The 15442-nt window shown below is 41.4% G+C and overlaps 1 protein-coding gene across 1 annotated transcript; it reads left to right on the top strand.

Annotated features, from left to right (window-relative positions):
- The first annotated feature begins 330 nt into the window (after positions 1–330).
- Positions 331–14762, top strand: COX5A (cytochrome c oxidase subunit 5A). Its single transcript, XM_019667916.1, has 5 exons — positions 331–544; positions 6252–6368; positions 9744–9865; positions 11370–11492; positions 14527–14762. Exons 1-4 carry the CDS (start codon positions 439–441, stop codon positions 11481–11483), a joined length of 459 nt encoding a protein of 152 aa, XP_019523461.1. The 5' UTR covers positions 331–438; the 3' UTR covers positions 11484–11492; positions 14527–14762.
- The last annotated feature ends 680 nt before the right edge of the window (positions 14763–15442 follow it).

Below are 15442 nucleotides of genomic sequence, written 5' to 3'. Positions count from 1 at the left end.
GCTCAAACAGGGAGGAACGGTAAGCAAAGAAGGTATTTTCATAATTTGTTGTTTTATTATTTTTATATTATTTTTAAACCTCCCGTTTGAGGTGATAGACTAGCCTCCGGAGCCGGACTTGAACCACGATACCGTCCACTGTTGGACCGTCACCTTCCTTACATTCTCGCTCCATGATGGCCGCTGCTGTCTACGAAAGCAGAGCCCGAGCCGGGTGAGAGCGGCGCCAAAACTGTTTGTCCTTGGCGCGCCGCCGTAGCCCGCCCGCGACGGCCTGGTGACCCATCGCGCCGATGCGCGAGCGCCGCAGTGGGCGTGGCCTCACGCTCCGCCCGCCGTGCGTCGGTGCGTGAGTTCGGCCCCCGCGAGCTCCGGAACAGCCGGTGAGCTCACAGCCGGCTTCCCTTCAGCCTAAGCCTGCGCGCCGCCATCGCAGTCATGCTGGGCGCCGCTCTCCGCCACTGCGTCGTAGCAGCAGCTGCAGCCGCCCGGGCCAGCCCTAGAGGCCTCCTGCACCCCGCCCTGGCCCCCGGCCCCGCCGCCGGTAAGGCCCCCGCCTGCCACTGCCCGCGCCCGCGTGTCCTTGCGGTGACCTGGGCCCCCGCCGCCACGCGAGGGCAGGCTTGCCCCGCGGCCTAGCGGCTGCCCTACCAACTAACTGCCGAACCTAGTGACCGCGGGCCGCCCTGTCCGCCGCCTCTAGGCATAGAGGACTCGAGGGCGCGACCCAGGGCTTCCTTCAGCGCCACTTCCTGGTGCGAGCACCGCTGACTGGTCAGGTGTGGACCTGCTGTGGGCGCCAATGAGGGGGCGCAACGCATCTCCAGTGTCCAACTGACCCTTTCTGTCCCCGGGCCATGACCGTACCCCGGCGCTGACCCTTTCGGCCACTTGACTGGGAGTGTCCGCCGCCGGCCTGCAGTGCCTCGGCGAAGGTGACATTGAATATCCCAGGCGCGCCGCTCTGTAGGGGTCGGAGTGGCCCCTCCGGGGACCTCAGCACCGCCTCCCCCAATGTCTTTGGAGAACGCAGTATGCCTCCATGTGGGACGCAGTATACTTTTTTTTAGCAGGCATTTATTTCTTGGTTCACATTTTGTGTGTCACCTTCACAGACCGTTCTGTTCATTTTTAGAGTCTGCTGTGCCACGTTCCAGTAATCCCACGACGTGTATGGTTGTGTGTGGTTGTTTTCTGAGGCCTCAAAGACAGCCTGAATATTGATAGGTCATATGATAAGAATGTTAGTTTCGAAAATGTATCACAGACAAGGAATACTGGGTTCTACAGACGTGGGGAAACGTCATTGTTTGCTTCGGGTTAGAAGCCTAATTGCTGGAACATGAAAGAGATGTGCTGCAGATTCCTGTCTCATGTTTTGCCTTGCCCTTCTACATGTATTCTGGGTGACTTCGAGTCCAGCACCGTACTTTTAATTATTGTAGCTGTACTTTGATCTTGGGCCATGATGGTCGTATAGGTACATCATTTAGCCCCTAAGCATGCATGTTTAAAAATGTGAACTTAGAAACTCAAAAATAATAAGGTTTAATTGGCTATTTTGAGTGTGTTAACTAGACACTTCAGAACATAATATGTTTCGCTTCATTCAATGTAGACCTTCTTTTAGACTTTATCTTGTATAATTATCAAAGAACAGTAAGGCTAGCATACACTTCAGAGACCATGGAGATAGATCATCTTATTTTATAGAAGAGGAAACTTAAGCCCATCTTAGGAAACTGACTCCGTAATTGAGTGGTAGAACCATTTTCTGTTAGCCACAGTTATTTTTGGCCCATCCTGATGTTTGTAAGATTTTGGGTTTTTTTTTTATTCTTTCATTATCTAAATGTGAGAGTAGATAATACTTTAATTTTTTCTACTTATGTTGGGGAGGTTTCTTATGACCTCTTCAAAAGAATTGCCGCATTTTGTGGCAGGCTGAGGAAAAGGCAGAGGTTTTTGTCAAACTAAAGGGGATTATTTTTTTTCTGAGTAGGTTTGGACATAGTGGTCTTATCTCCTAGGCGTTCTATTCATGCCCTTGGGTATAATTCATAAAAAGCTTTTATTTTAGGTGTTTGTCCCATAGACCTAAATATTTGCCACAAGGAGGCAGTATTGTTTACAGTTGTGTCTACTTTCTAGCTGTGTGACCTTGAACATGTTAGTTGACCTTAAGACTTAGTTGCCTCATATCTAAAACCAAGATAATATTTGGTAGTTGTGAGGTTTAAATGACAAAGTAAATCTTAGCACCTTGCCTGGCACAAATGTTTAATACATATTTATTTTATTATAGTGCATTTCATTTTTGTATGTTATAGGTTGGGGTTTATTATCAGTATGACACTGAAGAGGTTTTATGCAGCTGAAAGTCAGAAAAGATTAAGATGAGGTGATCCAGGGCCGGCCGAGTGGCTCAGTTGGTTAAGAGCTCGCTCAAGAGTTTGAGCTCTGAGCAACAGCGGTTCGAGTCCAGCCCGAGCTGAGCAGCCACTGAGCTGCCAATAGGTAGCAGGATGGCTCAGCTAAAAAACAAAAAAACAAAAACAAAAAAAAAACAAAAAAAAAAACAAAAGATGAGGTGATCCAAGGTCAAATGAGAGTATACTTGAAAGAGCTCTAGAGAGGTTAACCTGAGAGTCCTCAAGTTTGTTCTAGTTAAGTAGCAGCCCAAATTCCATATTTGGTCCATGAAAAAGCTTCCAACTTGAAACAATTGTTTTCCAATAACTACTGAATTAGGTAATTAAAATGTTTTAAATAATGGTTAGATTCTTAAAACCTATACAACCCTGGCTCCTGCATCCTTACCCTGATAGTTTGGGAAGGGTTGGAGGAATTTTCTCTTTCCCGTTCCTGGTGCAGGGCTGAATTTATTTAAATAGCACTTTTTAACACCTTCCAACCTTTTCTGTACCACTTCCAATTTCTAGATTTCCAGCCTTTGGGCCACATGGTTCATGCCTGCTCTTAAGCTTTGCACCTCGATAACCTTGTCTTTGAGCTTGTTCATGTACCCTCTCTATTAATCGCTTCTTTCCCTTACTCCTGTAATAGTATCCCCACCACCAAATATCCATTCTTTGGGCCTTGTCCCAGCTGATTAGTTATTAAATGGAAAGCTATCTAATTAAACCAAAGGGATTAATGAGCCCTTTAATTTTTCTAAATATGTTAGCTTTTTTATTTATTTATTTTTAATAGAGTGCTTAACTGAATGCTAAAAAGCAATATTAGAAATAGCTTTTTAGGGCCGGCCAAGTGGCATGTTGGTTAGGAGTTGGCTTGAGATGCCAGCTCTGAGCAGCAGGGCCGGCCCCAGTTCGGATCCCACGTGAGGACCAGTGACACTGTGCCCTTTACAGCTAAGATGGTGAACAACAGCTCGACCTGGAGCTGGGCTGCTGTGAGTCGCTGGTGATAGCGTAGGCTGCAGTGAGCTGCCATGAGCGGCCGTCCAATGGCCGGGGAGCAACTGCCTCACCCTGGAAGAGAGCAATGATAATACCAACATGGGCCAGTGAAGTGCCGCTGTCCTCCACAACTAGGCTGAAGAACAAAAAGACAGCAACTTGTGGGTTCTCCTTCGCGGATTCCCCAACGCTGTTCCCCTCCCCCAATTCCACAATAAAATCTTAAAAAAAAAAAATAGCTTTTTAGATTGAGTCTGTTAAAATGTCCCAGCTGCTTCCCTGTTCTACTCGAACCTGCAGATTGTATGAAAGCACTGAGCAATTTTTTTCTAAAATAGTTTGCCTTACAAGGCTGAAAACTAGGTGGAAATGATAGCATTTCTACTTAAGTTGGGTGGATGACGGGGAGGGAGAGAATGTTTATATAGTTTACCTGAAAAATAAATGTTAAGCATATGGGGGACAGGTCCATAGCTATGAGAATAGATCCTACTCTACCCAGTACTGGAATTAGGAATACATAATAATATAAACCATGTTGAGAGTTTTTTGCCCTCCTGGAAGGGATGTTTGTTCCTGGTGCATACTTGGTGTCCCAAATCATTGTTTCATACAATCAGTTTGTAATTTGAGACTCACAGAAAGGAAGGTAAACAAATCTTTGAAGGTGATCCATCCATAGATCTTCTTACTAGCATTTGCAGTTGCTGGTCATCTTTTTCAGTTAGAAAACAAAGGTACCAGTCATCTAGTGAAATATACGCCAAGTGGTGAGCAAAAGAATCATGAAACACTTTTCTGGGTGGTGGGAAAGGTACGCTTAATTATTTCTGGGCAGAGAATAAATATATTTCATTTTTCTTGTTTAAATACTCAGAAGTGGAATTTACTGGGGTGTATGGTAGCTGTAGGTTTAACTTGATAAAAAAACTGCTGAACAGTCTTCCAAGGTTGGTTGTACCGTTTTACACTTGCACTTTTAAGTTTTCAGCTAAGGATAACTTTAGTTTTTGAAAAACGTAGCTTATAAATTTTTGGTAACGGTGTGAGAAGGTTTTTGTGATCTATGCTTTCTGTTATATTAAGTGTGAACGTTAGTCCTGTAAGAGTTATTAAACATCCATATATATATATATATATATATATACACACACACACATATATATAGTTTTGATTAAATGTTTGCACTTAACAAATACATTTAGGTCTAGAAAGCCCATTGATATACATGTCCCACTTCGTTGTAGAGATAATTTAGGTCTCTGGTAAGATTGGGACTTGTGCTCAGGTCCTCTAACTAATGGCAGGTATTTTGCTATAGGCTCAAATGGTAATTTAAGTGAGAGTCCTTTTGCTTAATCTAGCAGTGACAGTCCCCATCTCCAGAACTGGCTAGTATTCTTTCTGTCTTTTCATCTTTTTCTGTTTGTTTTTTTTTTCTTTGTACTTTCTCCTGCCAGTTATTGCGTTAAGGATGTCTAGGATATTCCAAATGTTTAAATTTCGGAGTGTTCTTAGAGCCCAGAGATTTCTGGGTAGTTTTTTTCCTTTTTGGACAAGCCCTTTAAAATAACTAGAAATAGTACCAAGCTCATCTAATTCATCTAATAGAAAATGCAATTTGAAAACTGTTTTATTTCTCTAAATTATAATTTCCATAATAGGAGATCAATTAAGACATTTTTTTAGACAAAGATTAATTTATAGCTACCATTTATTGAGTAATTGAGTACCTATCTACGAAGTGCAAAACGCTAAGCAGTGTTATCTGGCTTTCATCGTCACAATCTGCTAAGGTAGTGGCATCCCCATTTTACAGATAAGAAAATAAAACTTGAGTTAATTTTACCAGGGTCAAACAGTGGGGGAGTGAGGAGCCTAGAAGTATCCAACCACTAGGCTCTGCTACTTTCTAAAACCCAGAGGTAAAATTTCCTTCTCCCCTGAATCCCACCAGACAGAGGCTGTTAGAAAGAATCCAGATTTCCTAACTCCCAGTTCATTGTTCATTTGACAGACATTGAAAATGGAAAGGCTTTTCGTATGGTACTACAAAGGGTATATTGATCGGGAACAGAATGCTAAGTGCCCTATTTTTTTAACAATGTTATATTTTAAAATTTTCTCTTCTTAGAAATCTTATAAAGCAGTGTTTATTTTATTGGGTATTAAGTCAGAGGACATGTTCCCCCTTAGGAGATTGATCAGAATTTGGAGGGAGGGTTATGTAGTTTGATAAAACAATTTTTAAATTACCATTGCTTTGTCAGGATGTATAATTTATTTTGGAATATAATAGCATAAGATTTTTTAAAATTTATCAAAAATATAATAAATTCACTTAAGAACTAGAATGAACATTATTTTAAATTAGGAATTAATACTCTGCCTATTGTAAAAACACAGACATTGTAGAAGTATATAAAGAAATAAAGTTTAAAAAGAAAGGAGTTTTTCCTTCCAAAGATAACCAATGTTAACAATTTCAAGCTAGCATTACACATTTGGAGAAAAAAGCATAAACATACATTGATAGTCCTTTTTGTTCTGCTTTTCTTTGCTTAATTTGTAAGGTATTTCATATTAATACAGGAGATTTGTTTAATTTGACCTGCAAAATTATAGTGTTCCTACTGTGACATAGTTGATTAAAAACTTAATGCGTTGAATGTATTTAATATACTGAAATGTACACTTAAAAATGGTTAAAATGGTAAATTTTATGTTGTGTATTTTAACACTAAAAAAGAAACAAACAAACCTTAATGTATTGATAAGATATGTCAAGTACTACTTTTATATATTGAAATTATTCTTTCTCGATTGTAGCTGTCCAGTCAGTTCGCTGCTACTCCCACGGGTCACATGAGACAGATGAGGAATTTGATGCTCGCTGGGTGACGTACTTCAACAAGCCAGATATTGATGCCTGGGAATTACGTAAAGGTAATTGGAACATAGTCATATTTGTCTATTTTAGTGTAGAATTATGAGCTGCTTTGTAGTCTTCTACTACTTTGGTGAAAGCAACTATTTTGAAAACATGCATCATATAATCTGGGTGCTGTCATACAACTTGCAGTTAGAAAATATTCTAGCTTCATAGTGAATGTTTCCTATAAAGCAGGACTTAAAGCAGGCACAACTGACATTTTGGGCCAGGTAATTCTTTGTTGCAAGGGCTGTTGCTTGCAATTTGGATGTTTAGCAGCATCCTTGGATTCTGCCAAGTTCCAGATACCCACTCTAAGTTGTGACAAACAAAAATGTCTCTTGGGGAACAAAATCACCTCTGATTGAAACCACTGCTACAATCATAGGTCAAGGTGAGCAAGAGTTAACAGTTTTGTGTCTTTAGATTATTTATTCAAGTAGCCATTTGGGTTTTTTCCCCTCTTGGTAATAGTTTGGGTTTTTTGTTATTTTTATTCTCAGTTATGATTTGTCATGCCCTGAATAAGTGTCTGGTCTACGTACGCTAGGTTGTTGCTAAATTTACAGATGGGTATTTAACATGAATAAGTAGCATGCATCTTAACCAGTCTAATAATTAGACTAGTGGGTAAGTTAAGTGTAGGCAACTTACCTCAGACCAAGAGTTCAGCCTCTGTTACAGTATTCAAGCATTATAGTCACTGGTGTTTTTTGTATAAATATTTTAAAATAAAAGCAAGAAATCTAAGTGCTTCAAACTTCTCTGAGGGCATGTAATGATTCCATTTTCCTGCAACCAGGGAAATTCTTATTGAATAATCTTGAGAAGTAATGAAAAGAACTGCAATTCTGCATTCCCATTAAGAGAATCTTAAATTTTATGATTTGTCATTTTGTGCAAAGCTGAAAGTAATCATGTGCAATCATTTTCAGGTTGAATGTTTGAGTCTGTGCACTAAAGTTTCTCTATATCTCCTTAATACCCTCATTTGGGCTTCATTAGCTCTCCTTAAGCATTTCTTTGGTTGTTTTTAGATTACTTTCCAATCAACTCTATTTTTTTTTAAAAGATTTTATTGGGGAATTGGGGGGATGAGAACAGCGCTGGGGAATTGGGGAAAGGGGAATAGACAAGTTGCTGTCATTTTGTTCTTCAATCTAGTTGTACAGGACGCCGCTCCACTGGCCCAAGTTTGCACCATCACTGCACTCCTCCCAGGCGAGGCAGATCAGTCGCCGGCTTCTGGACGGCCGCTCACTGCGGCTGCTGGCCGCTCACGCTGGCTGCTGGTCACATACAGTAGCCCATGGCAACCTACTGCCACAGGGGCTGCAGCCCACGCTGTCGCCGTCACCTCACGGCAGCCCAGCTCCAGGTTGAGCCGCCGTTCATCATCTTAGCTGCAGAGGGCAGTGTCACTGGCCCTCATATGTGGGATCCGAACCAGGGCCCTCTGGCGTCCCAAGCCAGTTCTCAACCATCGCGCCACTCGGCTGGCCCTCAACTCTATTTTAAAGCAACCAAAGTATTGTGTTTCCCCATGTATAAGACGCACCCTTTTTCAAAAAATTTGGGGTCTAAAAACTGGGTGTGTCTTATACAGTGGTTGTATGAGCGTGCACGCGCGCGCGCACACACACACACACACACACGCACGCACACACAAAAGCGGGAAATGCAAGTTTTAAAAAAACAAAAATCTGGGCCAGCTGAGTGTTGTGTTGTTAAGAGCTGGCTTGGGACGCCACAGGGCCCTGGTTCAGATCCCACATATGAGTTCCAGTGACACTGCTCTCTACAGCTAAGATGCTGAACAACAGCTCAACCTGGAGCTGGGCTGCCATGAGTCGTCGGCGATGGCGTAAGCTGTAGCCCCTGCTGCAGTGGGCTGCCATGGGCTATGTGTAGCCAGCAGCCAGCGTGAGTGGCCCTCAAGAAGCCGGCGACTGATCTGCCTCGCCAGGGAAGAGCATAATGATGGTGCCAACTTGGGCCAGTGAAGCAACATCCTCCACAACTAGACTGAAGAACAAAAGGACAGCATCTTGTCTGTTTCCCTTCCCTGATTCCCCAGCGCTGTTCCCCTCCCCCAATTCTCCAATTAAAAAAAAACCTACGACCACTGTATAAGACGCACCCAGTTTTTAGACCCCAAATTTTTCGAGAAAGGGTGCGTCTTATACATGGGGAAATACGGTGTGTGTGTATATATGTATTGTACTAAGAGTTAAAGATATGAGTTGAAAATTATCCTCTCATATGAAAAGAAACCAGCAAATTATTATGGAATTGTGTTTGCATTTAAGGAAACCCTTGGATTTTTTTCCCTTCAATCTGCAGGCTACTGCATAGTTTCTTTCTTTCCACTTTTAATTCATTGTGGAAGGTTTGCTATGATCTTATCTTGTAGAATTTGTTAAAGGTAGATTCTCTCTCTTTATAGATAAGAGAATAGAGGCCTGATAGGGTTCCAGGACCCAGTTCCAATGTGTGTGTAGAGGCCTCCCCACACCAACAAACAAATCGACACCAGCAGGGTGTCCAAGAATTCAGCTCATGGTGGCATTATCTACCCTGTCCAGAAGTAGAATCAGATTCCACGGATAAAGGGCTCCATCTCACAAGACCACCCTCCACTTCAGAGGATGGTTGTAAGCCCAGGTTGTTACCCATGCTTCTGACCTACCGACTACATATCAGAGGTTCCTACTACCCCCTCCTTGGGTTCGAACAGCTGACAGAAATCATGAAAACCCTTTTGCTCATTAGATTACCAATTCATTACAAAGGATATAAAAGGATACAAATCAACAGCCAGATGAAGAAATGTATAGGGTGAGGTTCCAAATGAAGGGGCTTCAGTCTTCATGGGGCTTGGGGCCAGACAGTGAATCATGAGAGTGTTCTAGTACCTCAGCGTGTAAGCTCTCCAAAAAAGGACCAAGTTGCTATCCTTTGGGTTTTATGGAGGCTTCATTACTTAGTCATGCTTGAGTAAGTCTTTGACCTTTGGCGACTGAGTCAACCTCAAGCCCCTCTCCCATCCTTGGAAATCAGGGGTGAGACTGAAAATTCTAATCCTCTAAACACAGGGTTGGCCCCTACTGATAACCAGCCCCCACTGTTGGGTGGGATCCAAAAGTTACCTCCTTAACGTAACAAGAGACACCATTGTTGCTCTCATCATTAGGAAATTCCAAGGGGTTTCGGGACTCTATGCCAGAAACGGGGACAGAGATCAAATATATATTTATATAAATCACAGTATCACAAGGCCTGAACAGACAAGATCACATGTCCATGTTTCAATAAAAATATAGATAACTACACTGTAGTTTAAAGGAGACTATTCCAGGTTGATGCATCCCCTCTTTTTACTTTGACAGGGATGAACACGCTTGTTGGCTATGATCTGGTTCCAGAACCCAAAATCATTGATGCCGCTTTGCGGGCGTGCAGACGGTTAAATGATTTTGCTAGTGCTGTTCGCATCCTAGAGGTCGTTAAGGTCAGTGAAATAATGCTGCAGTTGTTCTGGAAGTGCTTGGGCTGTTGATTAGGTATCAGCATGTTCTGTAGTTTTGAGTTTGTTAAAATACCTAAAAATCGTTCTTATATAGCTAGAGGGAATGCACTTTACGGTTAACAATCTTTCTAGAGTTCAGTTCGGCAGAGTTTATCCAAGGCCTTAAAAATTGTGCTTGATATCCTTTTGTTCATCAGTTCCATTTGAGAATTTATCTTAAGGAAATAATTAAGGCTGTACAAAGGTTTAACTACAGTTTATCTTTGTGTTGTTTGTGATAAGAAATTAAATATTGCTAGTGGTTTCTTTAGATGGGACTTCCCAGAAGAGCTTGTTATTACACATCTCTTAGTGTTGTAGAAATGTGTTTAACATTAAACATACTGTGTTTCTGTGAAAATAAGACCTACCCGGAGAATAAACCCTAGCATGATTCCTCCAGGATATGGAGGGCATGCATGCCTCACATAAGGGTTTTATGACCTGTTTCAGGCAGAAGGGTGCCTTTTCACAAACTCCAGCTTAAAATATTCAGTATGCCAAAAATCATGATAAGGCTTATTTTCAGGGAAACGATATTTATAGTATATTAACTGAAGAAAATTATGAAACAATTTTTGTGGTGACTTCATTTTATTAAATATAAGTATTTTTAAAATATGTAGATATATAGAGATGAAAATGTAGGAGGATATATTATTCTCCTCCCCCTTGTTTGATTATAGTTTCTGATTTTTCTGTAATGAGCAAATAAATATATTGTATTTTAAACAAGCGTTTGATAATTAAACACAACTGAAGAGACCTAGAATTTGTTAAAGGCAGGAGAATAACAGCCTGGCAGTGTCTTAGTTCATTTAACTTTTTAATATTTGTCCCTAGGAAACTTCATGGTAATATATAGGTACAATTATATGTTAGGGTGAGAGTCAAAACTCTCTTGCCCTGGAAATAAGTATTCTTTAAGTGTAGCTCTGTGAAAAGACATGATCAATAAGAAAGAAATTCAAGGTCTGTAAAAGGGAAAGTGTGATGTTACTTTATCTACAGTGGGTAAGATAATTAAGGGTTCTGTAGGCTATCAATTCATTCAGCACCTGTAGTTAATTCAGTTAGGGTCTCAAATTGGAGGCACATTTAAAAACTTTTCCTGTGCTAACTTAATTACTCCTGTGGCCTGCTGGGCATGTTTAATTACCTTCACAAAATTCTGTCACCACCTTCTTTTTCAGTAGCTCAGGCTTTTAAAAAAAATTTTCTGGATTGAGTCTAATTGTCTTAGTTATTCTCAATGTGTCTTAAAAACCTACCTTGAATAGTGCCCACATAGTTGCTGTTTATTGAACAAATATGTTGATTTAAAAGTAAGTGGCTTGTATTCTCTGCTACCAGCCTCTGCATATGTGATTAAAAGCATTTTCAAGTCTTTTTGTAAATAGATATGGCTTTTCTGAGAGCTGAATGCGAATATTTTCTTTGTCATCAGGACAAAGCAGGACCTCATAAGGAAATCTACCCTTATGTCATCCAGGAACTTAGACCAACTTTAAATGAACTGGGAATCTCCACTCCAGAAGAACTGGGCCTTGACAAAGTGTAAACCCCATGGGTAAGCGACATACCACTGAAAAACGCAGGAAAAAGTCCAGGGAGGGGTTAGGGAGTGACATTTCCATGTTCTCAAGAGTAAAACCTTTTAATGGGCTTGTTAGAGGAGATTTAGAGATACCAATGACTACAACTTCAAGGAGCTAGGATTGTTATTTCTAGTTATAATTGTTCTCTTGTGTAAAGGCAAGTAAAAGTCTCCTTAATTAAAAATCTATATAAGGGCCGGCCCAGTGGCTCAGTTGGTTAAGAGCTCACACAAGAGTTTGAGCTCTGAGCAGCAGCGGTTCCATTCCCGGCCCGAGCTGAGCAGCTGCTGAGCTGCCAACAGGTGGCAGGATGGCTCAGCTTAAAAAAAAAAAATCTATATAAAATATCTCACGTATAGAGAGTAAATGTAAGCGCACCCAGGTTTTCAGATACTACTGTTTTCCTGTATTTGCTTTAGTTTTTTTCCCCCCCCCCCAAGAAATGATTGGTTTCATATAGAGTTGCAGTCCTCTGTGTACCCTTTCTTCATTCCAGCTCTTTAACCTCCTGCAAACTAAAGGTAATCCATTGCATTCAAGGTGTTTGTCATGCATGCTTTATACACCTGTTTTTAACAGCAGGATTTTATTTGATGCTTTTGTTTTTGTGTGCGCAGGTTAGAATTTAATAGTCAAGTAAATATCAATAATAGAAACTTACTTGTTACCTTTAGTTCTTTATGGAAAGACAGATTAGGTAACAAAACCTGTCACAAAATTGTCTCGGTAATCAGCAGTGTGCAGAAAATCCTTTGTAAAACAAAACATATAAGCAGTAACCTATACTTTTTTTTTTATTTAACAAACATATAGTGTATATAATGCTTGATATGTGTCAGGCACTGTTTCAAGTGCTCTATCAATATTAACTCATTTAATCCTCATAACCAGTCCTGTGAGGTAGATACTATTATAATCCCATTTTACTATTTACTGATGAAGAAACTGAGGCACCTTGTCCAAAGTCAAGGTAGTAGGATCCATATTTAAACCTAGGCAGTCTGGCTCCAGACTCCATTGCCCTTATTATGCCATGTGTCCTGTGTAGGCATTTGTTAAGGCCATGCTCTTATTTCTCAGAGGTAAAAAAAATGAGGCTTAAATAGAGGATTTGTTTCCTAAGAGTAAGAAAAAGTTTATTTTTATTATTTATTTATTTATTTTAGTTGAGCCATCCTGCCACCTGTTGGCAGCTCAGCGGCAGCTCAGCTTAGGCTGGGAATCGAACCGCTGTTGCTCAGAGCTCAAACTTTTTTTTTTTTTAAGATTTTTATTGGGGAATTGGGGGAGGGGAACAATGCTGGGAAATTGGGGGAAGGAGAACAGACAAGTTGCTGTCTTTTTGTTCTTCAGTCTAGTTCTGGAGGATGTGGCTTCGCTGGCCCAAGCTGACACCATCATTGTGCTCTTCCCGGGCGAGGCAGATCAGTCGCCAGCCTCTGGATGGCCGCTCATGCTGGCTGCCGGCTACACACGGTAGTTTATGGCAGCCCACCGCAGCAGGGGACTACAGCCTACACCTTCGCCGGCGACCCATGGCAGCCCAGCCCCAGGTCGAGCTGCCGTTCAACATCTTAGCTGCAGACAGCAGGTTGTCGCTGGCCCTCATATGTGGAATCCGAACCGGGGCCCTCTGACATCCCAAGCCAGTTCTTAACCAACGCGCCACTCGGCCGGCCCTCAGACCTCAAACTCTTGAGCAAGCTCTTAATCAACTGAGCCACTTGGCCGGCTCTGGAATGTTTATTTTTAAAAGGTGGAACTAAACTATGTTATAAAAGTTTCAATAAAAATGGACCCAAAATTATTTGAGGAACTAATGTCAGATCCCTTACAAGATAAAGAACCATTGAGCCTGGTTAGGATATTAGTAGTAAATGATATTTAAAAATAATAAATTTTAAAATCTTATTTAAAAACCTCAGAACTCAGAGAATTCTTACATTCAGTTTTTCTGCTGACAGACAGCAGAAAATGCCCGAGGTTTTGTAATCCACTTTTGGGATCTCTTTTTAAAGCTTGTATTTTGGAGTAGAAGTGTTAATTTTATCTTTGCCCACCACCACTACCTTCGGAAGTCAGATGGCTCATCTTTGTAATTTATAGAAAGGTTTCTGTGTTATTAAAAATGTCTGTGAGGCGCGTTGGTTAAGAGCTGGCTTGGGATGCCAGAGGTCATCGGTTCGGATTCCACATATGAGGGCCAGCGACACTGCCGTCTGCAGCTAAGATGTTGAACGGCAGCTCAACCTGGGGCTGGGCTGCCATGGGTCGCCGGCGAAGGTGTAGGCTGTAGTCTCCTGCTGCGGTGGGCTGCCATAAGCTACCGTGTGTAGCCGGCAGCCAGCGTGAGCAGCTGTCCAGAGGCTGGCGACTGATCTGCCTCGCCCGGGAAGAGCACAATGATGGTGTCAGCTTGGGCCAGTGAAGCCACATCCTCCAGAACTAGATTGAAGAACAAAAAGACAGCAACTTGTCTGTTCTCCTTCCCCCAATTTCCCAGCATTGTTCCCCTCCCCCAATTCCCCAATAAAATCTTAAAAAAAAAATTTCTGTGAGTACTTAGAGAAAACTAGGTATTCAGAAGAGAGGATTTCCTAGTTATATTTTTAGAGCTCTTTAGTTCATATTTCATAATGGACTATTAAGAGGTTGTCTAAACACTTGGGCTTAATTTTTATTTTATCAACTACTATTCCAAGGATTCCAGAAGATCTTTGTTAGATAACCTATTTCTGCAGTAACCTGTTTCTTTAAAAAAATTTTTAAAGGGCAACTCTCCAAAACTTTTCTGATTGGAAAAGACGACTAACCCAGTAAGTACCAGGTGTATAAACAACAAAAAGCCACAGGCCTAGTCTGTGCATTGATGTAGGCCAGATTAAGGAAGAGCGCAGAAAAGGCTACGCAGAGACACCTGGGCTGTTGCTCTGAGGAAGGTTATTTGTAGTAAGACTTCTACCTTTTCTTTATTTCCTGGCTAATTCTTCATGTTTTCTCTTACAGATGGGCTTCCCAAGGATTTACTGATGATACTACTTGATGTAAACAATCACCTGGAAATACTGATGATAACATATTACCTTATTTGAACAAGTTTTCCTTTATTAAGTACCAAACCATGTAATGGTAACTTGGACTTTAATAAAAAGGAAATGAGTTTGAACTGAAAATAGATATTGTTGCATGTTGTTTGCATTGAAAAGCAGAAAACGAACTATTAAAGGTCCATTGGTTTCACAGTTTTGTTGTCACCTGTGTGCTGAGAGAACTGCTTTAATTTTCTGGAAATAACCTGAGCTGAGAGTCAGCTCTATAATCAATTTTGGGTGCACTGGCTGGTGAATTAGCAAAAGGCTAAAAGTCATTTATGTAGAATTTCCTTGCTGACAGGGCCAGCAGAGGGCCCTGGGCTTAGGGGCTTGGTGGTCTGGGATGGATCAAATTGTGTACCTTCCCAGAACAGGTGAAATAAAGTTTCAGGGTAGTCCTGGAGATAACCCTGCAGGCGTGCTGTATGGCAGCCAGCCCCTCTCTCAGTGTCCCTTTCCTTCTCGACCTCTTCTTCTGGCATTGCAGTAGGAGCTTTAGACATAGAAGAATTTGCTTTGCAGATTTGGAGGCTTTCTGATTGAAGAACTGAACAAACAAGTTTACTTTTTGAGAGAATTAATAAAATAAACAAATGCTGTCTTACTTTCGAAGCCCCATAAGACTGGAAAGCAGGTGCTGGATAAAGAGGTTTAGGTCTGGGTGACTTCTATACCCAGCTCAGACTGCAGCATCGGGGAATAGGATTAGTGTTCGGTTGAAATGTAGATGTCTTCTTTCCCACAACCATGTAAAGAAAGTCCAGTGAAATCAGTTCTGATAAGGCTTTTACGCAGGTGACCTTTCATAAAAGGCTGATTCGCTATCCAAA

This window comes from Hipposideros armiger, unplaced genomic scaffold (genome assembly GCF_001890085.2).
Source record: "Hipposideros armiger isolate ML-2016 unplaced genomic scaffold, ASM189008v1 scaffold_511, whole genome shotgun sequence".
Taxonomy (NCBI): domain Eukaryota; kingdom Metazoa; phylum Chordata; class Mammalia; order Chiroptera; family Hipposideridae; genus Hipposideros; species Hipposideros armiger.
The sequence above is the reverse complement of the archived record's forward strand: the minus strand, read 5'-3'. Positions and strand labels throughout refer to the sequence as shown.